General features: G+C 38.1%; 1 protein-coding gene and 1 long non-coding RNA gene across 3 annotated transcripts in view; one reads left to right on the forward strand and one right to left on the reverse strand.

The window, feature by feature from the left end:
- Window positions 1–22,860, forward strand: part of CSNK1A1 (casein kinase 1 alpha 1) — a 45,830-nt gene that overhangs the window by 13,418 nt on the left and 9,552 nt on the right. The window contains exons 6-10 of the mRNA XM_019473771.1: window positions 10,504–10,630; window positions 12,401–12,499; window positions 14,910–14,993; window positions 18,339–18,478; window positions 21,790–21,868. Of these exons, the coding sequence (XP_019329316.1) occupies window positions 10,504–10,630; window positions 12,401–12,499; window positions 14,910–14,993; window positions 18,339–18,478; window positions 21,790–21,868 (529 nt within the window). The remainder of the gene's footprint in view (window positions 1–10,503; window positions 10,631–12,400; window positions 12,500–14,909; window positions 14,994–18,338; window positions 18,479–21,789; window positions 21,869–22,860) is intronic.
- On the reverse strand, window positions 15,233–17,594 carry LOC103904306. 2 transcript variants are annotated; one of them, XR_657894.1, is made up of 2 exons: window positions 17,143–17,594; window positions 15,233–16,040 (listed from the first exon to the last, which is right to left on the reverse strand). It is a non-coding gene; the product is annotated as an uncharacterized LOC103904306 (long non-coding RNA). The 2 variants fall into 2 exon arrangements; XR_657895.1 differs by having other exon boundaries at window positions 15,233–16,257.

A 22,860-nucleotide genomic window follows, 5' to 3' on the forward strand; every position in this document is an offset into this window, starting at 1 on the left:
TTTCAGGTTCTCACAGTGTTAATCTTTGTAGTATTTTTCTAGAAAAGTGTCTTTCAGAAAATTTTCGGAAATACCTTTTTTGTCTTCAAAAGCAGCATTAATTTTAAATCTATTTGTATGTACCAGATGCTGCTTGACAGGTTCTTTGACTAGGCTTCTGTTACTAGTTGTCTTCTTGCTGTATGACATCTGGTGATGCTTGAAGAAATCTAAAATAGTATTTTTATGTTTATCTTCTTTAAGAGGAAGCTGAGCAGGGTACCCAGCACAGTTCTTGCGGCAAACATCAAAACATGATGTGTTTAGTAGAAGTAGAATCCATGGTACTCTGAATCTAAGCAAGAGGACTTGGCTTACCAAATGAGACATATCACTGAGGTGCTTAACAAGGATATGTCTTTGAATAGGTGATTACAAAGAGTAAGACCAAAGTGAAACTACTGTGCATGTTTCAGACAATTCAAGCTTTTCTGACATGCGTTTTTGGCAGCAGCTAAGCTGGGAGAATGTATGACTTTGTACTTAGGTCACTTTGCATGTGTAATTGGTAATACACGTTCTGCCATTGTTTTATAATGGTATGCTGTCAAGTCGGAATAAGCTGTTCTTGGCACAGTATGTTTAGAAGGATGAATCAAGTTGAAGGGAAATCTTTCAATACATTTGTTAAAATTTCTGTAATGTGACACCTTTAAACAACAACAGCACAGAGTATTTGATAGAAAATTAAGGAATCATTCTAAGCTTTTCCCATTGCCATGCTGTATAAGCTGGGCTCAGCAGCATTTTTATCTCAGTGTTACACATCTGGGAAACAGAGGCACATAATCTTGCATTCCTCATTTAAGAATGAGGGACTTGTTCTCTATTTTTCATCTACTGAAGTAACGCAGTGGCCAAGATCAACTTACTAAAGCTGTATTATGTGGCTTTGCCTTACTAAAGTGGTCTGCTGTGGTTCTTTGACTCACAAAGCTGAAATAATAGGTGAGGTATGGATTGGTCATTCATTTTGGGCACCTGTTCCTAAAACTGAATTCTACCCTTTAGATGTGATATGCTATCTTATCATTACTAAGTTTGCAATCTGGAGTGTCACTTAAATTATCTAGAACCAAGCAATTTTTTTTTATAGCCTTTAAGGTTGATTTGATGGCCTTTCTGGCTGATTGCAAGAAAGCTAATGAGCAAAATCTCAGTTTTGGAGTTAAAAGTTTTTTAATATTGCTTCTGTGGGATCAACTGTGAGCCTTCACTTGTTGTGGAGGGTGAACAAGGGGCCTTGATACTCCCACTGTAAAGAACATGTTGTTTGCACATAAAATAGCAAAAATTGAGATTGGAATGTCTTTATTCTCTGAATATTCTAAACCCTTTTAGACTTGCAAATCTCTGACTTCATTGCTTATTGTTGTTTCCTGGAAGAGTAGCAAAATTTCTGAACTTGTCTCTGGAGTTTCACAAAACCTTATCTAAATGCTCTACAGATTTTTAAGCTGTGGTTTGTTCTTGATGTACAAATTTTGGTTAATTATTAGTTTCATTTTTCACAAAAGGCTCTTGAACCAAGCTTAACATTCTAACAATCTGATCTGCCTTTAGGACACAATACAAAGTCTGCAGTATTCTGCTGGGCTTATTCTCATTGTTCTTAGCCATCAGCTGTCTTTTTCCTCTCTTTTTCAGTGGCAAAGCATTTTTAGCTGTAATCTTATTAACTGGGCACTTACCCTATTAATTTGGACTATACCTTTATTCCCAAATTCTTGGTTCTGGCTTGGAGGAATGCGGCAGAGTGTTTGGTTGATTTTGTATGTTGTTTTGTTCATAGTGTAACTCTGTTAAAGCACTGCTGACAAAAGCAATTGTTCGAATTATCTGTGACGGCCGCTCTTGATTTTTGCCATTTATGGTGTTTATCAACTATTGTTCGTATCCTTTATGAAGGTTACCTTTAGGTACTCTTTCAGATGTACTTCTGAAAGAAAAGTGGGCTTCAGATCTTTCTCCTGACAATATCATGGGATAACTTGTTTTCACTATCATCAGTTTCAAATGGAAAACACTTAATGCTGGAACCAGCTGTAGCAATAGCTGATGTATTAGAAGTGTTGCACTTAAGGGCAGGAGGAGAGCCTAGTGAATGTGAAACAGATATTGCATGTATTCTTGTGTGGGCATTGCTGAAGACAGTGTACAGCATGTGAGGCTAATCAAAGTGGTATTTAAGTTTAGTCATGTGTAAGTTTAAAAACCAAAAGCTACTGACAGCGATTTTTTTTTTTTTTTGCAACATTCTCTTGCAAACTGAACAAGTAAATCCTTACATTTCTGAACTTTTCAATGCAGTAAGTTCTTGCAAAATATTTTGATGTTGAGAAATTCAGTATTGCCACCCATGTATCACTATGCAATCTTCTAAATAGTGAAGCATACTGTAAAGTTTCTGGGGAAAAAAAATCTATAAAAGCATCTACAATTTTTTTTCTTCTGTTTGCTTACTGACATGTTGTTGGATAATCTATTAATAACAGACTCTGCCCGTATTCATCTTCACTAAGTAATACATGTAATGGAAAAATGTGGTCAAGTTTGGGTATCTTAGGGTTGTTCTCACAACGGATTTTTCCTTGAGCACTTCAAATTTTGATCTCTTCAAGCAGTGCTTAAAAATCTGTAAATACACCTCTCAAACACCTTCGTTTTAAACTGTTTTCCCAATAACTTCCTGCAGCATAAAAAAAAAACCCCCGCACAAAAACCCCCAAAACCACCACCGGAAAAATACCCACCAAACCCACAAACAAAAAACCAGTCCCCCCAACAGAAAAAAAACCTCAAACCCAAAACTAGTAGTTGGATAAAGTCTGAAAAGTTCTGTCGTCTTCTCATTGGTAAGACTGATACTTTCTTCTAGGTCTGCAAGTAATGAGGAGGAAGGTTCTAGCAATAGACTCTCTTACGAATTAACCTTCTGTTATTACTTAAGGCTGCATACTGAAGGGCAGAACCACTCTAGTAGATACGAGGAAAGATGAAGATGAACTAAATGGTAGTTCAGGTAGTAGCTCTAAAATTGAAAGCTAGTGTCTTAAATTGATACCTAAAATTTTTCTACTGAGAGAATGAATGTCTTTAAACAAAATCTATTTAATGTTTTATAACAATCTAAACTTCTGTCTTAATTGGTCTTCGTGGACTCCTTAGAAGCATCCAAGAGAGACCACAGTTTGAAAACAAATGAAGCTGTCCGTTTTTGATGTTTTTCTTTTTTTTCTCCTTGGCTGAGCAGTATGCAGTTTCAGTTCAGTGTTACTCTTGTTTGGAGCAGATAATCAGCAGAGGTACTACTGAAACACTCTTCTCAGCAATGTTTCCTGTACCTACTGTGGATTAATGGCTTACCTTCTCAACTGAACTGAACCTTCTGACTTTTACAGAAGAAACTTGACTTAGGTTCTCCTCACTTCCTGCCAGGTGTTAATGCACCTCATTAAACAGCTAGTAAAACAGCGAGTCAACTATATGGAAGTATGTATGCAACATAACAGTAGGCAGATGAAATGACCTTATTGCTTAGGAGATGAGTTGCACTGGCATACTTCATGTATTCATATTTCTCCCATAACCGTACAAAAAATGATACAGAAATTTATTTATAGAGCCTATCTAACTTCGTAGTGTAGGGTGTTCATTGCTGTTTCTTTATTTAGTACTTGGGTGGCCTAATTCATACTCACCATGGCAACTAATGTTAGATGACATCTGCTAAGTATTCCACTTCAGTATTTCAGTCATGCCATATTATGTTAAGTTCATTTATATTACTCCTAGCTGGCTAACAGTTAAGAAGTATTTTTCCAGCTTCAGGGGAGATAAACTAGAAATATAAAATAGGTGTCAATTTAGACATGAATCTTATGATGATAGATTACCTTTCTTACATGTGTTGCTTCAGTATCTCATATTAGTATATTTTTACAGGCAGAATATACTTCCCAATTTGTCTGAAACATTGTTTATTTGTCAGGACATGTGTGTCCTGAGAAGTCTAGAACATGGGACCAGAAGGGACCACTTTGGTCCAAATCCACCACCTATTTTGGACAACATGCTATTCTTTCTGTGAATCAGTCAGGTGCGATGTTAAAACTTTCTAGGCTAGCACAGCAGTGCTCATGATTCTGTTGTCGGACGGAGAGAGAGCAAGCACTTCTGTGCCTAAAGATAAATGCTTGTACCCATAGGCAGTAGCTCCTATTTATTTCTTCCCTGATTTTTTTTTTGTTAATAACCTTCTCCCTATTACAGTCCTCCTGTATCTGTAAAGAATAGTTGCATAACTCTAGCTGCCTTGCTGAGCTGTTTGAATACATGATTACAGAGGTCCACCACCTTCTCATCTTTCTTGAAATCTCTTTTCTGTCCCTGTTCTGATTTGGATTTCCTTTCCTGAATGTTGGTGACAGGGCTTGCATGTCAGTGCCTTAGCATTGATACCGATTGCTTCACAGTTTCTGTGTAGAATACCTGTACTTTTACTAATTAGGATTACTTATTATTTTTCAGTGATGCCTGATATTAGAGCTATATGATTATAGGGAGGTCTGTGTTTTCTCTTTAGTCACATCTGACTAACGCCTAGTTCAGAGACTTTTGTATAAATGACTTAGTGCTTGCAGAAATGGAATACAGTTCCAGAGTGTTCATCAGTTCAGTGTCATTTGGTTTTCTGTAGGATGTCTGAATCCTTTGTGTTCATGAGGCCTTCCAGACTTCCATATTCACCCTCATGTGCCTGCTGACTTGTCAAACTTACTGATAAGGTGATCTCAGGTAATTCTAGTAGTAAGTTCTTTCCAGCTTGCTTGTTCACCGTACACTTTTTGTTTTAATAGCTTTTTTTATCCACCTTAGTTCTTCTGACAATCTCCATTTTTGTCATGTGAACTCTCCCACTTGGTGTTTGAAAGCCCAAGTGCTGGGAAACTAATTGCATAGGACTACACAGAGTAATCATAGGGTCACATACTATGAATTATGAAAGTGACAAAAGCTTATGTAATGCCAAAGAAGTCCAAATCGGCCCTTTTTTTTTATGTGACTACAAAGGTTTCTGGAAGTCTGAAGGTTTGAGGTTTAACTATTCAAGTCTTGTCACAGAAGCATTGTACTTCCTTGCAGTGAGGCACCAGGAGATGCTTTTGTGAGACAAAAAAAAAGTATGACCTTCTGCAGTTCTGTTTGTAATTCCAGGTTGCCACAGCCTCCACCGGAATAGTCGGTGATTGAATTGACAGAAGCCTTTAGTGGAGGATAGGTTACCTTGCAAAGCAGGTGTTGATTGAGAAGAGCTTTTATTAAGCTGGAACAAAATAGTCTTGTTATATTTGCTCTGGTAGCAGGAACACTTTCTTGTGACACTGAGCTGATGTTCTGGTTTTGTATATGATAAGCTGTAGACAAAATGATGTGCCATTATGCTAATGGTGACAATACCTTTACTGCCTTCGTGGTTTCAGAATGCATGGGATTTGGGGTTTCTTTACCAGTGATTAGCAGCTGTACAGTTATTCAGTAATTTAGTTCATCTTGATCTGAATTTGCGTTTTTTTAATGTGAATCTTCTGAATCCTTTTCTTTTATTCATCACGTGACCAGCTCACACAGCTTTGATAATTGTGCTAGTTTTGTTACCTTGTTGTTATAATTACAAGTGCCAATGTACTAAAATTGTGTAAGTGGTACTGTAGTCTGAAACTGGGCCTATAATTTCATAGCCTGTGTCTGAATTCTGTTAGCCCTTTGCCCACCTCTCTGTGCTAGCTGACCTACCACAATTTGACCCTTTCAAAGGAAGATACACTAGATGTGAAGAGAATATTATAATAACCAAATGAAATGTTTTCTCAGTTAAAAAAGACAAGCTATTAACAAACATTTTCTCAAGCATTTCTTCTATCATTAACATTATTTACAGAATATGCAGTTGCTGAAAAAGACATCATACAATTTTTGAAAGATGCAGCTCTGAAAACAGAAAAGGATTTTAAGTTTGGGTAGACCTGACTACAGGATTTGCTATTAAGTGCTAGACGTGCATCAGCACTTCATTTGCTTGTTTCAAGGTTAGTTAAGGGAATTAAAAAAACCACCCCACATGAGTTCAAGTAAACATTCACTTGTCATGTGATCTGGCATCATACCTGCTTTACTGTATGGGATTTGGAAACCACTGTCATGTGACTTACTTGTTCAGCATAGAGCTACAAATACTGAAATTAAAGATGTTACAAAACTTCAGCTGTGTGCGTATACTGGGGCAATATGTCAGGCTGCTAAACCACATGATTTGAAAACTTGTTGATGTGGTGAGTCTTGGTCTTTCAAATTAGACAAGTCACTGAAGTTAAATTAAGGTCACTGTTCAATCTTTAACCATGCTTTGACAGAAAGCTTCATAAAGGATATTTATTGTATTCTAACTGATCTGTAGTTTAATTTAATCTGTAGCTTTAAACAGATGAGGCAAGGGAGAGTGACGAAGCATTTTCATGCATGCGTGAGCTTGGGCACGCCTTATAGCTTGAATATGGACTAGGGTTCTTATTAGTTGTATCAGATGTTAGTGTTATGCTGCCAGTTCAAGGATAAATCTTAGGTCTTCATAATAATATTATCCTGTTAATGTTTTGTGTAGTCTTCAATAAGATCATCTGCTACTGTTCTTCAGGAAAGCTGAGAATAAATAATCTGTGCTTTGTGGGGGTTTTTGGCATAAGTAAGGTATAAATGGACCTGTGCTACAGAATCAAAATTCTCTATTTAGGAAATAGTCCTAATGGGACATACAGCACTGTGGGAATTAATTAGAGAAATAATGAGTTTTCCTAGTCTAGTAATTTAGCTTTTCTTTTTGAAATAATACATTGTATGTAACTATATTCAGAGTCATTACCCACCCAAAGGGAACTGTCAAGTAGTTAAATCTCTTGCTCCCACTTTCTACTCCCCTCCAAAACTCTCCCTGCTTAAAATGTATTGCTGCTGTTGCTTCCTCAACTTTAGTATGGGAGAGACTACTTCCAAGTGTGCTTAAAAAAAAAAAAATCCATGCAGCTCTAACAGACATGCAGGACACTTGTGTTCTAAGATGCTAGAGTCATCTAATAGTTGCCCAGGGCTTTGTATGGATCATTCCTTCATATTAGTAGTTCACTCCAAGTTTCATTGCTGATGCAGTATTAGAACTTCTGAAGATTTTTCTTTGAGACGCTAGCTTTTTTTTTTATAATTGTGCTCAGTTTGTTGCCATATTGTTTTGCACTTCAGCCCAATAGTGTTAAAACTTGCATGCCAAAGTGCTCTGAATTTGTGCTCATCCAAAATGCGTGCTTATATGCCATCTTACATTGATATGTGAATATGGGAGTAAGGAGTACTTGACAAGCTCTTATGTATCATAATATCCAAGGTTTCCTAAGAAGAGACAAGACTTCTAACATTTTTACTCAGAGCTGCCAGTAGTAGCAGCTACTAGATTTTGAATGGACATGATGTAGCCTTACTTCATAATCCCATTTTCCCTGGAAATGTTCCAAGGGAAATGAAAACTTACTTGCAGTGTTAGCAAAGTAAATAAAGCACTCCAATACCCTAGCAGATGTTTCGGTTGCCAGTAGTGAAATGAATAGATGTGGCAGTCTTCTGTGAGGAATTACAGGCAGGTAAACATGAAAATGAAATGTTAAGAGCTCCTGTCTTATTTCTTTGTCTTGCAGAGTTGATTCTGCTTTCCACCAGTGGAAAATGGTCAGGAGATTAAAATTTTCTTGTGCATAGGTAGAAGTAGGCCAAATGGAGGTTGTGCAATCAACATTACTGCACTTACTAAGCAGAGAGATCCCTAAATGCTTTTTAAAGTATAGTTCTCAGGGTAGGCTTCCTTTTCATCAGCTTCACTTTTTCTGTGATGATGTAACTAAATTTTCTTAGCTCAGCTGAAGACTGATCTTTGATCCTTTTCCTTTATACTGCAGTCTCCTGGGCACTGAACCATTACTGTACTGAACAATTACACTCAGCATCTGAATTGGAATTCCATTTCTAGAAGAAAATAGTATTTTATCTAGATCTTGATTTACTCCTTAGAATGCTTCAATTCAGCTCATTATTCTTCAGACTTTTTCACAACAAACCTAAATTTCATATAACAGAATAACTAGGCAGGTCATTTGTTCTGGTTTTCATTACTCTAGATGACCATAATGTTTCGTTTTCAACTGTGACCTATGGAGTTGTTTATAGAGCCTTGTCAAAACTACTCAGCCATTTGCTTAGGTGACTTTGATAGGAACGAAGAAGTAGATTTACAGGCATAGTCAGTAATTCTTGAACTGAAGCCGGTTTGTAGTTAACAACTTTTCTTAACAGCATCTCATTTTGACTCTTTCTTCATCTCTGCATTGCATTTTTTAAATACTCTTTTTAGTTGCTCTTGCAGTTGAAACTAGCTTCTGATCACTCCTTACAAGGGCCTAGCTAGGCAGGTCTTTTCAAAATGTGTACATTTCATGGCTCGGTGTCAGGTTGCAGTGTGAATATTCACCTTTTCATAAATTACAGACTTTATCAAATAATACCAGCAGTATGCTTTCCTAGTTGAGTCACTTGTAAGTTTTTGGGGTTTTTTGTACATCATAGTACATTCAATGAATTTTTAGAAGGCAAAAGCTGATTAAGTAGTACTTACAGTATTGATATGATTATTAACATGTTGGAGGAAAACTGTTTTGTTGACATTTCATTTGAATGACTTCTTTCAAAATACATATTTTCTGCATCCCTCCTTGATGTAGGGAATGAATAAAGGTCCTAGGCTGACCTGTAAAACAATTAGTATGATCCACAGCTCTTCTATAACTCCTATCAGATTTATAACAATGCATTATGAAGTGCATGGTTTCTACTAGAATCCTGACAGTGGAAGGTACAGGCCAGTAGTTACTGAAACAAATCCAAATATAGAATCTTTTTCTTTGCGGTTTTGTAAACATTTTACTTTACTACCCTGGCTAAGCTTGGAATCCTATGAGTACCGAGGAATTTGTTGGCTTTATCAGTGGTAACTATTTTCCAGACAATTATGCATTAGTGTCCTGGAGTCATTGCCTAAAGAGGAAATAAAATGTCTATATAGATCTTTAAGCCCCAGCTACTACTGTGTTTGAGCTGAATCTTGAGATTTTTTTTTTTTAAATTTTTATCTGCATGCTCTTATAGGGTGTATTCTTGGTTTATCTTGTCTGCACTGCTGTTGTTGGAGACGTCAAGACTCCTCCAGGAGAGAGCTGGTCAGTGCCTTATCCACTGACTGCTGGTACTAGGTCCTTGTTGTAAGGACTAGGTGCCTAGCAAAGGCAAAACGCAGCCTTCTGATCAATAAGGCGGTGAATCTTTACGGTGATGTACTAGTACTCAGTACAGCTTCATAAACAGTTTTTACACACACCTCTCACTTAACTGTAAGTATCTGCAAGGTGCAGAAGGACTGTGGAGAAGAATATTCAGGTTCTGTCTTTCAGTGCCCATTTAAAGTATGGGAATTCACAGCTGAGTTTTGCAGAAGTGAAGGGTGTGATTCCAGGTCTTCTCAGGCAGCTTAGGTGGTGAAATACTATCCCACAGTTGCAGATAATGTAAAGCAATACTATGATGGAAATGCTAGACATGGATTGGAAGGAAAAATACGCATGGGAGGCCTTCTGCTTGTCCTCACAGCATTGGTAACATTTACTTTTTTGCCCCGAGTTGATATATCAGACACTTAAGGGTGGATATCGCAGTCTGTTTGGCTGCAGTTGATACTTTGCTACATTTGTATTTTTGCTTTTATGACACTTAAGTGTTTTTCCCTTTATGATTTTGAAAACCTGTTAAAGAGCCTTTATCTCCTACTTAATAGGACGGTAGAACTTGATTGCCATTTGTTAAATTTGGATGAATGAACAAAGAGGTAGTATATGAGTTAACTGCATGAGCTGGTCTGTTGCAGAGAAATCATACTTGAAAACAAAGCCTAAAGCATTTAAAGATGTTTCTGTAAGTTAAATAACACAGGAAACAATGATGGGAGTGTAAGGTGTCCTGCAGATGAGTTTCAGTTCAGACTCTGTACACATGCCTCAGTATATTGACCTGTAATGGCATCTGCTTTGATTGCATTTTGATTTTGGTGTTTGGTATTTCAGTTGCTGCTAAAGTGTAGTAGTGTTTCCTCTTAAGAGAAAATTAAATGTGTGCACACACGCTTGCCAACTTGTGTATTCTGTTTTGTCCTCAGACTTCGTTTCCAGGAAAAATAAGACACTACTAGCCTTCGTTTTTACTTAGCTTTAAAGATTGAACATTAGTCAGCAATGTGCCCGTACAGCCAAGAGGGCTAATGGTATCCTGGGCTGCATTAGGATTCCTGCTAACGCTGAATAATTCTCTTTGTTGCAGGTGGTATGGTCAAGAAAAGGACTACAATGTTCTAGTTATGGATCTTCTTGGTCCCAGCCTCGAAGACCTATTCAACTTCTGTTCTCGCAGGTTTACGATGAAAACAGTACTTATGTTAGCAGACCAGGTACGTACAAATCTTACTGTGAGGAAGTTAAAAACCCTAAAGTATTTTGTGCAACGTGGTTCTTTTAAGTGGGTTAAATAATGTGTTACGCAGTGTTGTATATAGCTAAGTGAACACTTGACCTATATAGGAACGAAGTAATGGTGGCTTCTGTGTGCTGTGGCATACAAAATCAACATAGGCCTGTAGTGGGAGTGCAGCGCAGATACCAACTCCTTGATGCTGCAGGTCTAAGAAGTGCAACTTTATTAAAGTATCGAGACTAATATGGGTGGATTAACTCCCAATATCAGCCGTGGGGGGGGTGTTAGCAGGTCTGAAGCAGTCTCCAGTTATGGTTGATCTGATTCAATGGAAACCTGTTACGTGCTGGCCAGCTGTAGTGACAGGTGGGCAACATGCAAGTCTATGGGTCTGTTCTTACTGAATGTCACTATGCGCTCACAACCTCCTGTAACTTCTAGTACCAGACCATGAACTAATAAATACTGTTTTGGTTGTTGTGATGCTTAAAGACAGTTCTTAAAGCTGTTAGTGGAGATGCCGCTCTACCTCAAACTTAATCAAGACCTCTAAAACTGAGGTCTGTTAAGTCTTTTTCTAGCAATTGATATTTTTTCAACTTGGTCATGAAAGTACAGCATTTGAAATGGCCAGCCATACTTATTTCTTGCTGTTTAATAAATAGCTTGATTGTGCTGTCTTCAGCTACTTGAAAGGCGGTAAGGGTTTCACGAGTTTAATTTTCAATGGTAGTTTAAATGTCATCTAATATTACACAATTGATGTTAGTACCAAGTTGTCACTTAGCCAGATGCTCGTAGAATCTCAGGCTCTTGGCCAAGGAAGCTCACGGCATTTGTATGGAGACAAGGTCAGCTGTTCCTATTCTCAGCTGCCTTAAGTGAGTGGTGCACTTGCTTGAGAGCGCCATTTGCCTGCTCAGTTAGCTAGTCTGGGTGTTACAGCATCTCCAGGGAATCTGTGTGGTTTTCATGCAGTATTCCTTTGGATGATAAACACTAATTAGTTGTCATCTGGGAAACATAGACGGGATGTATGATATCAGTGCACGGAACTGGCTTTTAGGGCCAGTAGAACAGCTGTCAAGGGTATGATGTTGTAATAATTCAACTCACTAAAGACTGCGTGAAGAGTGTTTTAGTAGCTGGAAAGCTCTGCCACATAAATGCGTGTGCTGTGATCTCACGCACAGGAAATCGCATGACTGTATATGATGATATAGATGTGCCAGAGTTTCTCTGCGTCTTCATTGCTGACTGTTACTCCTGGATCACAGTAGCCTAGATATGACAGTATGGACCACAATCAAGTTGTTACTTGCTCCGTGAAAACTATTACCTGGAAAAGCGATGCTTGATGATGAATGAATAACTGGGACAGGGGGAGGGAATGAGCTTTAAAATTGTCTTGTGGTAGGTATAGAAAACCTTTGTTTGAAGTAAGAAAAAGAAATTGCTCTTTAATAGGACACTATAGTTAGAACATGAACTTGAATGTCTGGGAAATAGCTTCAGGTATTTAATCTGCCATTTCCTGACCAAGATTATGGAACTTTAATGTATAAAAAAGATAAATTTATTTGAACAGTATTAAAAAAAAAGGCTTGGTTTTCATTAAGCAAAGATATAAACTTAAGTTGCAGAGGAAGGTAACATTAAAAATTAATGCTTTCATTGAAGGTTTAAGTGAATTGTATTGCTGTCATTGAAATCTTACCTGTTCTGTTGTTGCTGTGTTTTTTTACAGATGATCAGTAGAATTGAATATGTGCACACAAAGAATTTTATACACAGAGACATTAAACCAGATAACTTCCTAATGGGTATTGGGCGTCACTGTAATAAGGTTAGTCTAATGCTCTTTGTTTAAAAGATCCAAAGGGAATGGCTATGTTACTTGATTGAAGCTGCACAACCTTTTTAAAACTCATTGCTAAAACTGATGTTTTGGATGCTAAACCATGGTTCTTTGTGAGAACTTGAATTTCTCAGTGTCTGCTTCTAAATGCAGTGGCATAAACATTTGGGTCTCTGACCCACCCTGTGGGATGCACTTGATTGCAAGATGATTTCTAGGCTTGCAACAAGATTCTAAACTAACCCTAGAGAATACTTGGCTACTTTTCTCAATGATGGAGTTTCATTATCGAGATGACTGTTGTAATAGCATTTTTTTCCTCAATGATAAAGTCAAATCTTATCTTTGGCTTTGGGGCTGACTTCCTGGGATGAAAAGAATTCGTGCCAACGTGGGAGCTCCTGACCTACCTGTCATCAGGGCATTAAATCTTGCAGTGACAGACTGGTAAAGAGAACTCTTCAGCCATCAGAATTGTGGATATGACTAATAGCCACCATGTAGATCAATTGTCTGTATAAATAAATGAAATTATGCAAATATGTTGATGGAAAACTTGTTAAGTTGTAGAGTACCTGAATGTGTTATGCAACAAAAAACTGCTCTCAATTTATTTTGTGGGGAAAAAAAACGGGGGCGGGCTGAGGTGGTTGCACTTGTTTGGATGGGTAAACGTAGTCAGAAGTGCATGTTTCCTGTTGAAAACCTTACATAGAAGAAAACTTTTTTTTATTTTATTTTTAGTTCTCTTGAGTGAAATATGCTTAATCCTGCAATTTGTATGTCGAGCTCGGGCAGACAGGCAGCATTGGCAATGCATTAAGCATGCTACTTAATAGAAATTAACTTCAGGACAAATGTATGTGATCAAGCTGTTTATTGGAAGCAAGATTCCCACTTATCTTCTCTATATGCCATCTGAGAATGTCTCATCTCTTTAGGCACTACTAGTATTTAAAATGTTTACCTTTGTTTGCCTGTATGAATGCCAACTTCAGGGCCATGAACACTAGAAGGGGAAAGCTTGATTAACATGAGATAACAGCTCTTGTCTGAAGAGGTGCAGTGCACTGAATGTTTAGATACAACCATTGTTGGAAAAGCTTGTAAGTCCAGCTGAAAGGCAGTCTTTATGTAATCCTGTTGCTGTTAAACTTTGCTTGTTCCCAAGTTTCATACTTTCACTCTGTAGAGCTCTATTTTTCTCTGCTGTGTCGAGCAGTTAGGCTCCTTAATTTTCTGGCATGACTTAGAGTATAACTTTAATTTTTTTTTTGTAGTTTTAGTTTCTGATTTCCAATTGTTCTTTTTGGGCCATTTTTCTATACTTTTGCACAGTCATGCTAGGTTGGCATTGCTGCACTCTTTCATCTTGATGTGGATTAATGGCCTAGAAATTGCTGCTGTGCTTACTTTAGTGGAGGAACACATTAGATTTGCATAAGCTGAAATGAAAAACAAAATTGCCTGTAAACTGTTATATTTTTTCCCTTTAGTAGACTAGTTAAGGAGCCACGCAATTATATGGTGGTAAACACTGTCTGTGGGCATGGGCTTCTTTACTGTTGCAGGGTTTTCGAGTTTAGGGGGGTAGTTCTTGACAGAAGTGCAAATTAATAGGTTTACATGAGCAAAATGAGGAATGGGTTGCTTCTGTTTGGAACCAAGTGCTTTATTTAGGGAACACTTGCCACCATACAGTATTGACTTTGTTTCTTTTTATAACTAAGTGTAGTTTTGGGTTTTTTAGAGATGACTATGCACAGTTTAAAGAAAATCAGCCACAAAGACTAGAATAGCATGGTAATCTTGTTCCAGTAGCTTCCTGTCAGTTATATTTTTTTAAAAAAAATTAAATTGATTTTTTTTCAAATTTTAATTTGGTGATGGGGAGAAATTTTGCTCCCACCTTAAAAGATGAATTTTCAGCTCTGCTAGAAATAAGCCCTGCATGCTTATGAAAGTAAACTTTAAGGTGACTAAATGCCTTCTACCTCTTCCTTACTGAAGATTTACTTTTTCTAAATGTCTCTTGGGGGAAGGGCAGTTTGTGGAACCAAATGATGCTTTTGTAAGCAAAACTTCAATTTCCTTTTTTAATAGAGCCAAATGTCACCATTGCTATCCCTGGTCAAGGCAGTGCCATTTTGGAGTGGCTCACAGTTGAAATTTACCTTGTCACATCTTTCAAATTTTCTCCTTGGAAAAAAAAAAAATTAAAAAATAAAAATATGAACATACATAGTTTTTTTGAAAACTACAGTGCTTGGTGGAAGAAGGATGGCATTTGGCTACCCTGTTCTTTCTCGAACGCCTCGGTGTTGCCTGTCTGCGCCGGCCATTGTTGCAATGTAAGCAATACTGTTTGATGCACTGCCACCCTCTATTGTTTGTTCAGTGTTTAGAATCTCCAGTGGGGAAGAGGAAAAGAAGCATGACTGTTAGTACTTCTCAGGACCCATCTTTCTCAGGATTAAACCAGGTCTGAACTGTCTCCTATTCCAACCTCAACCCCAAATTCATGTGCTTTATTTTTGTTTTGTTTTGTTTTTTTTTCCTGGAGAATGTAGACCTTGCAAAAGCACCTCTTATGTTGGCATTATTCAGACATACTTGGCAAACATGTAACATTACTAAGATGTTTCCCTGTGGCGCTTGTTTAAATTGTGGAATTATTTCTAAACTTGATATTAAAAAGGGCTAAATGTACTTGCTTGACTTCAGATGCAGAAACAGGTTTTGTTTTTGTCCTTTAAAACTCAAAGGCAATCTATTGAATGTGTTGAAGGATAGATGTGCCACCCTAGTGAAATAGCAGGGCTTCTGCATAGGGCTGTCTGCTTGCCTTCCTGTAGGGTTCCTGCAGTGTCTTTCAAGGCACGTGGAGAAGTTCTGTTATCGCTTCAGCCAGACTCCTTCTCTTGCAGTTTTTGTTCAAAATCTTTCCAAATGTGTAATGAGGACTCTCATATTTTCATTCATTGTGCTTATAAAATGAAATTACTCCAATAAGCTGTGTCTTGGAGAAGCATGAGCTTATCTTGTAGTGTTAAATGTAGTACTCCTGACTCTTTAAAAAGAGAAGATGAATTGGAGAGAAATGAAGACATATGCCAGTTCGTAGCAGGACAGCTGGAAATTGCTGAATATGAATCATAGCTCAGGAGTTTGGCCATAGAATCAGTCTGTAGCTTTCCACAATGATAGTCTTCATGTATTAAATCCCAGGCAGCTAGCTGCTGTATGCAAGCTGACAGGCTTCTGTTGTCTGCTTCTGAAACTTTCTTATCAGTTGAGGCAGAGACTTTGATCTACTTCTCTAGTTGCTCTTGGCAAAAATCTTGCCCTACTTCTCCAGTTTCCTGCTGATCATGCAACAAACAGAATTAAGGTGGTATGAGGTTATCTGTGGGAATACATCTGTGTTCCTCCTGTCTGGCATCGGTACATTCTGTGCTCATCCAAATAAGGCTGTATCTTCCAACTTAACTCTTTGCAAGATGGACTTAGTCTTTTGCCTTCCACCCATCTAGAATGGGAAATACAGAATGAGCCTAAGCTAGGGAACAGAGTAAACTTCTCCCAAGAAATCAGTGCCATAAAACAATATCCAGTTACTTGACTAGCGTAAAATAGGTATGTGTTGCTGAATTGATTCTTTTTTTTTTTTTAAGAGGTTCTACCCATACCTCTTGAGAGAATGCAGGATTACCTTGTTCAGGTCTAATATTGAGAGGTCGTAGCAGCTGTGGAACAGACAGAGCATCATTTACTTTTATAACTCTTTTGAAGAAAGTAGTCTTAGCATGTCTGTGCTAAACAGGGCTAGATACCAGCTGTTTATGTATTAGAGACACACTTCAGTGTTAACTAGTTTGATTCATGAACTATGACTTTGTCCCTTCATACCATTAATTAACAGCAAGATCCCCAGGATTACAGAAAGCATGTGAAGACTTTGAATTGTTTAAAGTGTTTGTAACTAAATGTGCAGTGGAAATATTCTGACTGATGTGTATAGTGTTTGGTTTTCCCTCCTTCTCAAGGCATAGTATTTTGCTTAAACTAATGGGCAAAGGCCCTGCAAAAGTAGCTGTTGCAAACTATACGTCAGAGGCTGTCATCTGATCAGAAAGCTTTAATCAGAAAATAAGCGATCGCATTTGAGCTCAGGCTTTGCTTCTAGGAAAGTTGCATTTGCAGTATAGTAATCACATAGAAGCTTTATACTATCTGCTTTAGGAGTTTAGTATCAAAATTGCTAATTTCCTGGTAGCTGGAGAACATGCCCATGCTCACTAAGTGAATAACTACCTCTAGTGGTAGCTGTGGCGGGTGCAACAGAGACAAGACCCCCACTTTCCTGAACTGTCTGACCAGTGTAGTTGATTTTAAAACTTGGTTTTAAGTCCTCTTGCTCAAAGCATTCTGGGCTTCCAGGGTGACTTTCACTACAACAGCAAATGTAGAACTGCTGTGCTTTGTGGTCGCGTATAAATCATGGCAAGATTTCAACTCAAGGTTTTCTGCTCTGACATCAGTAGTTTAAGAGGCTTTTAGCTTTGTTTTTTCCTGTCTAGACTACCAGAGTTAGAAAATCTTCTTCAACCAGAATTCTAAAACATACCTACCGTGCAATTCAGAAACTTTCAGTCTTTCGGTATCTTTGATGCTTCCATGTTGAGTGTCACTTCATAATTCACAGCACTTCAGTGTACCAGAGTGACCCTTTGTTTCAGTCTTGAATGCAGGTATACCTGTGTATCAGTCTCTAGCACTTGTTTGCATTTAAAGCTGCATCTTCTGTTCTGGAATCACCTTTAAGGTGATGAACCTACTGAATAGGTTTTTACTGAGAATTTCTTGAACCTTATGTCTTCTTTCCATCATCTCCTTCCCTCACCCAAGTTACTTTTGCAGTATTCATTAATCTGTAGGGGTTGTAGTCCATGATCCTGTAGCATTAATCCAGCGTTGGAATCGGGAGCTCAGCCTGATGATTTGTAGCTTGAAGACTGATTGCTAGAATTTGAAATGTTCCTTGTGTACTTCTGCCTCAGCTTTTTTTGCCTAGTCCTGAAATCTTGTTGCAGGAAGGTACAGTCTGTATTAACCTTTGTAGATAGGCTGGCTGTTAGCACACTAATTAGCATGCACTCAGTCATTGGGCAAGCTTGGTTATTAGAAACCTAAATTGGATTCCATGTACTAGGCTCTAGCTTCCTGGCTGTATTAATATCATCAGCAAGTGTGTCGTGTTGCTCTGATAGTGTTCTGGTAGTCTTAAAATGAGCGTATGATTGAGAGCAAGATGTCTTGTTTGCTGTTGAAGGTTTTGGCCTTATGCTCTGCAGAATGGCCAGTATTCTTTGAGACCTAGAGAAGAATATAGGATGTGCATCATTCGCATTAAGCTGCTGAGCTGCCATTAACTGTCTGTATGTGTAAACTGCTCTAGTGTGAGTGGGTTTGTGAAGTGTGCTTTCGCACATACTAGTTTCCTTCCTAAATTGTGCACTGTAGTTATCGAGCTAATGTGATACAAACTACAATAGTAACATAAAATAGTTGTAGAACTAAGCTACAGATGCCGAGTAGCACAATCTAATCTATTCCACTGGATTGAGAAAAGGCTTGAACTAATTCCCTATTAAGTTTTTGAACTGGCTAGTTAAAGCTAGTTGTGACTCTGCACTGTTACTTTGCTTTCTCTTAACTGTAGGCTGTTACATTGTGTGGGTGTCAAAATGTAGCTAATGCCTAGTGAAAGAGGTTGGGGATTCCTTGCACTGTATAGGAATATAATCTATTTTCATTTTTCTTTAAGTTATTCCTTATTGACTTTGGTTTGGCCAAAAAGTACCGGGACAACAGGACAAGGCAACACATACCATACAGAGAAGACAAAAATCTCACTGGCACAGCTCGATATGCCAGTATCAATGCACATCTTGGCATTGAACAGAGGTGAGTTCAAGGAGGTTACTGCTGCACTTTGGAGGCTGCAAGATGATCTTATTTGTAAGCTTCTGGAGTGTCTGAACTAATTTTATATGAATAAGTGTATATATCCCTTTGCAAGTGCTTTTCTTTTTGGCTGCCTATTCAAGGGTAGGGTAAAAAATCCAAGCACCTAATTTGCTTCTTGAAGAGAGTCTAAGTCTTGCAGGCATGAGGTGGATGTTCTGCATACTGTTTTGTTTTTTTAAAGGATAGGCTATACTTCCCTGTGGATCTGTCAGAGGACCTACACAAATAAAGTGGTGCACTTTCCTGATTGTGTTGGTACCTGTTGATGGCACTGCTGACTGGCTTGAGATGCAATTCTGTAGCCAGAAAGGGTATTCTAAAGCTGGTGTCTGTATCCTGTTTTCTCACTCTCCCTTCAAGTTAGTGAACTATTGTTTATCCTTTTGTCTGCAGGCAAGACTTAAAGATCTTTTACTTCACTCACATTGTATTTTGGTTTCTGGTATACACAACCATAGTTGTGGATCTGTATGTATGTATATATGTCTATTTGTGTGTATTTATATGTTTGAGCTTTCCTTAATCAACAAACACATTTTTATCATCTGGATCAAAAGCATATTGCTACTGCAGTATCCTAGCAGCGGTCCATTGGAGATAGCACTTTACATTGTTTGGAAGTGTATGTTAGGTACTCATGAGATATGAAGTGATGCTTCCCTTCTCTTCCTTACCTATATGCCTAGATGTTGTAATGTGTAAGTGTAATAGTGTGGCTTTATCACATGATGCTGAGGTCGCTTAGCCACAGTTAAAACTTCCATGAATGCCTGTGCCTCTGACCTTCAGTTTAATCAAGATGGGAATGACAGAATTTCTAGTGGTCAACTTCAACTGACCATGTAACTTACAAATATTTGGTGCTTTAAAATGCTCCATGTTTCTTCTTTGCTTTAATTTCTCTAAGGTTCCTCAAGTGTATTTTATTGTCAGTGTCATTATCTAGACCTGTTTGACATGTGGGTCAAGTAAGGTAAATGACAGGTGTCATTTCTGAAGTAAGTACATTTCATAGAACCCAAGCCATCCTTGTAAGGGAATAGCTGTGCTAGCACCTTACAGTGAAGGGAGGGAACTGCAAAGGACTATTGCTTTTGAATTTAGTTGGAGGTCTTGTATCATCTCTGCTAGTACTGGGAATTCTAATATAATTAGAAATGTAGCTTGGTGCATGCTAAAAGCTATTAAACTGTCTAGATCAAGCTAACAGTGAGGCAAACAAATAATATTTTCCTGTAATCAAGAGAAACTAGTCCTGAAGCTTATGGCTGAATATTTCAACTGTTAGTGCTGTACTTTAACTGTTACAGAACATATTTTCCTATATGTAGTGACAGCTATTCTCAGAGCTGTTTGCAATGTTATTCATTTCTTGTTTTAGTAATGGAGAGTATTGTCCTGTCTTCCAAATCCTGAAAATCATATTTATCAGTATATGCTCAAATGTAATATATCCATTACAGATCTACAGAGCTAAATGTTTCCTACTACAAAATCATGAAATTAAATATTAAAACAATTAACTGGATGGGGGGTGGAACCTATTAATCCCTTTATTGCTTCTGAATTTACCACTGCCTTCTCAGAAAACATAATTTTATGTCACGGCCCCATACCGGTTCACTGAATCCTGTTGATGATTAAAATCTGCAATTCTAATATAATTAGCAAGTTTTGCAGGCTGGATTTGTGGTCTTAGTATCATTTTTCATCCCTCTGTCTTTGGCTGTGGTTTCACTTTACAGCTGAGATGACCTCAGAGCTAGCTGCTGTCAAGAGGAGTGAACCAATCTTACCTTCCCTGACCCCTGGGCACAGCTAGTGCTTTTTTGGCCTTGTGGTGAAATGGCTTAGGGAGCAATGCTGATATTCTTCTGGGATAGCTCCCTGAACTAGTTCCCCAAAGGGTCAGAGAGCTGCAACATGAGTTGAGGGGGTGACAGGCATGCCATTCTGGTGATTATTAGTGTTTATATGGGGTTGACTGTAACATAAAGTATCACCTACAACTTCTTTCCTCTCATACCGAGATTTGGAGGTAGATCTGTCCAGGTTCTTACAGACTGTTCTCATTTAAAGGTAGCTGTTTTACCCTCACCCGTATGTATAATCCTGTTTGCAATACCACTCTCAGCCTTTTGCTCCCTTGTAGGGGTAGTAGGTGCATAGTCTTTCCTGCGACCGTTTAAATGCTTTTTTTGCAGATCTCCCTGGGTGGCAAAGCAGCAGCAATACCTGTCAGGTTCTCTTGATAAGGGAGCTGGGAGGAGAAAAATAAGTTATTTTTCTGTCTCATGATAAATAGATGTTAGCTGCAGAGGGGCAGTCAGAGGAAAAATCTAATTCGACCACAGCTGGGAAGAGGCAACTTTGCCAAGAGGAAAAAAATCATGGAGCATTTTTTCCACTTCAGTGAACTGTACTAGCCTCAGTAATCATGAAAGCTGTGTATGATGGTGTTCATGTGGCTGAAGCGTGGATCTGGAGCATATGCAGTACAGAAAACATTTGAAGCCTTTTAGATGAGTTTGCGTGCAAATTCTCAGTGAAGTCTATGGATGGATAACTTTGGAGTTCTCTAGCTGCCTTAAAACAGACTTCTTATGGGAAGAAAGCAGAGGCACCTCTCGGATTGATGCATGTACCTTTCTAAATATTGCTTGTCTTTTAAAAATCATGGAGGCAATTCAAGGTTTTTTAGCAGAAGTGAAGAAAGAAGGGAGTTAATGCCCTTTTGGGGCTAGATGTTCAGTATTGGTCCCAGACTGAGGCAAGGTTCAGGGAGAAATCTTCCTTAATGAAGTTGAGGCTAACGTCATGTATCTCTCTTACAATGCATTCCGTGGTTCCTACAGGTAAAACTTTAGTTTCTATCCAAGCTACTTAATTAAATGGGAAAGATGTTTAATGTTTCACTCTTTATTTTCCAAAGTTTTTGTCTCCCAAATTATTCTAATGTAACTACAGATGGAAACTTGCCACACACAATACCTACTGACTATTTCTTGCTTGAAAAATGAATAGGATCTCCTTCCTGCTTGTGACGACTTGTTACATGCCTGCCAGTGGAATCCTGAACACCTAGATGTCTTAGCTGTATTAGAAAGAGACCTTCCTTTGCACCAAAGCTTAGGTTTTATTCCTTAATTTTTATTTTTATTTTTTAAATTTTGGAATGCTTGCACTATTTGGAATGAAGTATGAAATGGCAAAATTTGTAATTCATTGTGTTCTTCCTCTTTCTCCAGTCGTCGGGATGACATGGAGTCTCTAGGCTATGTATTGATGTACTTTAACAGAACCAGTCTGCCTTGGCAAGGATTAAAGGTAGGTTATATTGCCTTTTCTTTTTCCCCACCCTTATTTTCACGTTTGGGTATCGTGCTTCTGCCTGCTGCTCTGGCTAGGTGGTTGTATATAATGTTTAGCTTCAGTTACACAAGTGGCTTTTCCCAAGGCATGATATTTATAGAATGTAGAAGAAAGGTTCTTTCTGCTTCTTGTGCAGCAGGCAAAATGTGTATTGTTTGACTGTCTTAAAATTTATGCTAAACAATAGCTTATGTCATCTTTGCAAATTATTATTGTCCTGTTGTAGGCTGAGGCCCTTTTTGGGAAGTAGAAAATAACATTGCTAGTGGCTTTTTGAATTGCTGTAGAGAGTATGGAAATAATCTCTTGCCTAGCAAGTTCAGCTTTAGTGATATCTTCAGTCCAGTTTATGGCATGACTGAATAATTATTAGCTGCAACAGACTTGTTTCAAGTATTTTCATGTATTGGTAGCCAAGTACAAGCATGGCAAATATTTCTTATTTCTGTTATATAGACTTCAGTGATCTGTTTTCATGTTTTAATTGTTTTCCTTCCTCCATGTGAGAGTTGTGTAACCCAAATGGTGTTGCAGCTGCAAGTTTTCTAAAAAGGCAAGCAGCTTGTGAAACACTAGAACTCTTCAGCTGCAAATGAATGTAATGGCTGCTTACTGAAACACGCAGGCAGCCCTTGAATGGGGTACTGAGTGGGAATTAATAGAACTTTGGCAAATGTAAATGCAAGTCTGGTCTGTTTAATGGACAAAAGCAGCAGCTAGAACTACACGAGCTGTGCCACGTGATGGAAGCATTAGACTGCCCAAATGGTATTAAACTGTGTCCAAATCTTAATACCAGATTGACCTTCATTCTCTTTGCAGTAAGTGTGTGGGACTTGGAGATTTCACATAAAATACTTACGGTTGACCAAAGGATTTTTGTTTGTTTTTTTTTTTTTTTTCTACTGTCCTTGTTAATCCAGTGTGGCAAAGTATCTCTTATATTG

The sequence above is a fragment of the Aptenodytes forsteri genome, unplaced genomic scaffold, assembly GCF_000699145.1.
Source record: "Aptenodytes forsteri isolate BGI_AS27 unplaced genomic scaffold, ASM69914v1 Scaffold54, whole genome shotgun sequence".
In the NCBI taxonomy this organism is placed as follows: Eukaryota; Metazoa; Chordata; class Aves; order Sphenisciformes; family Spheniscidae; genus Aptenodytes; species Aptenodytes forsteri.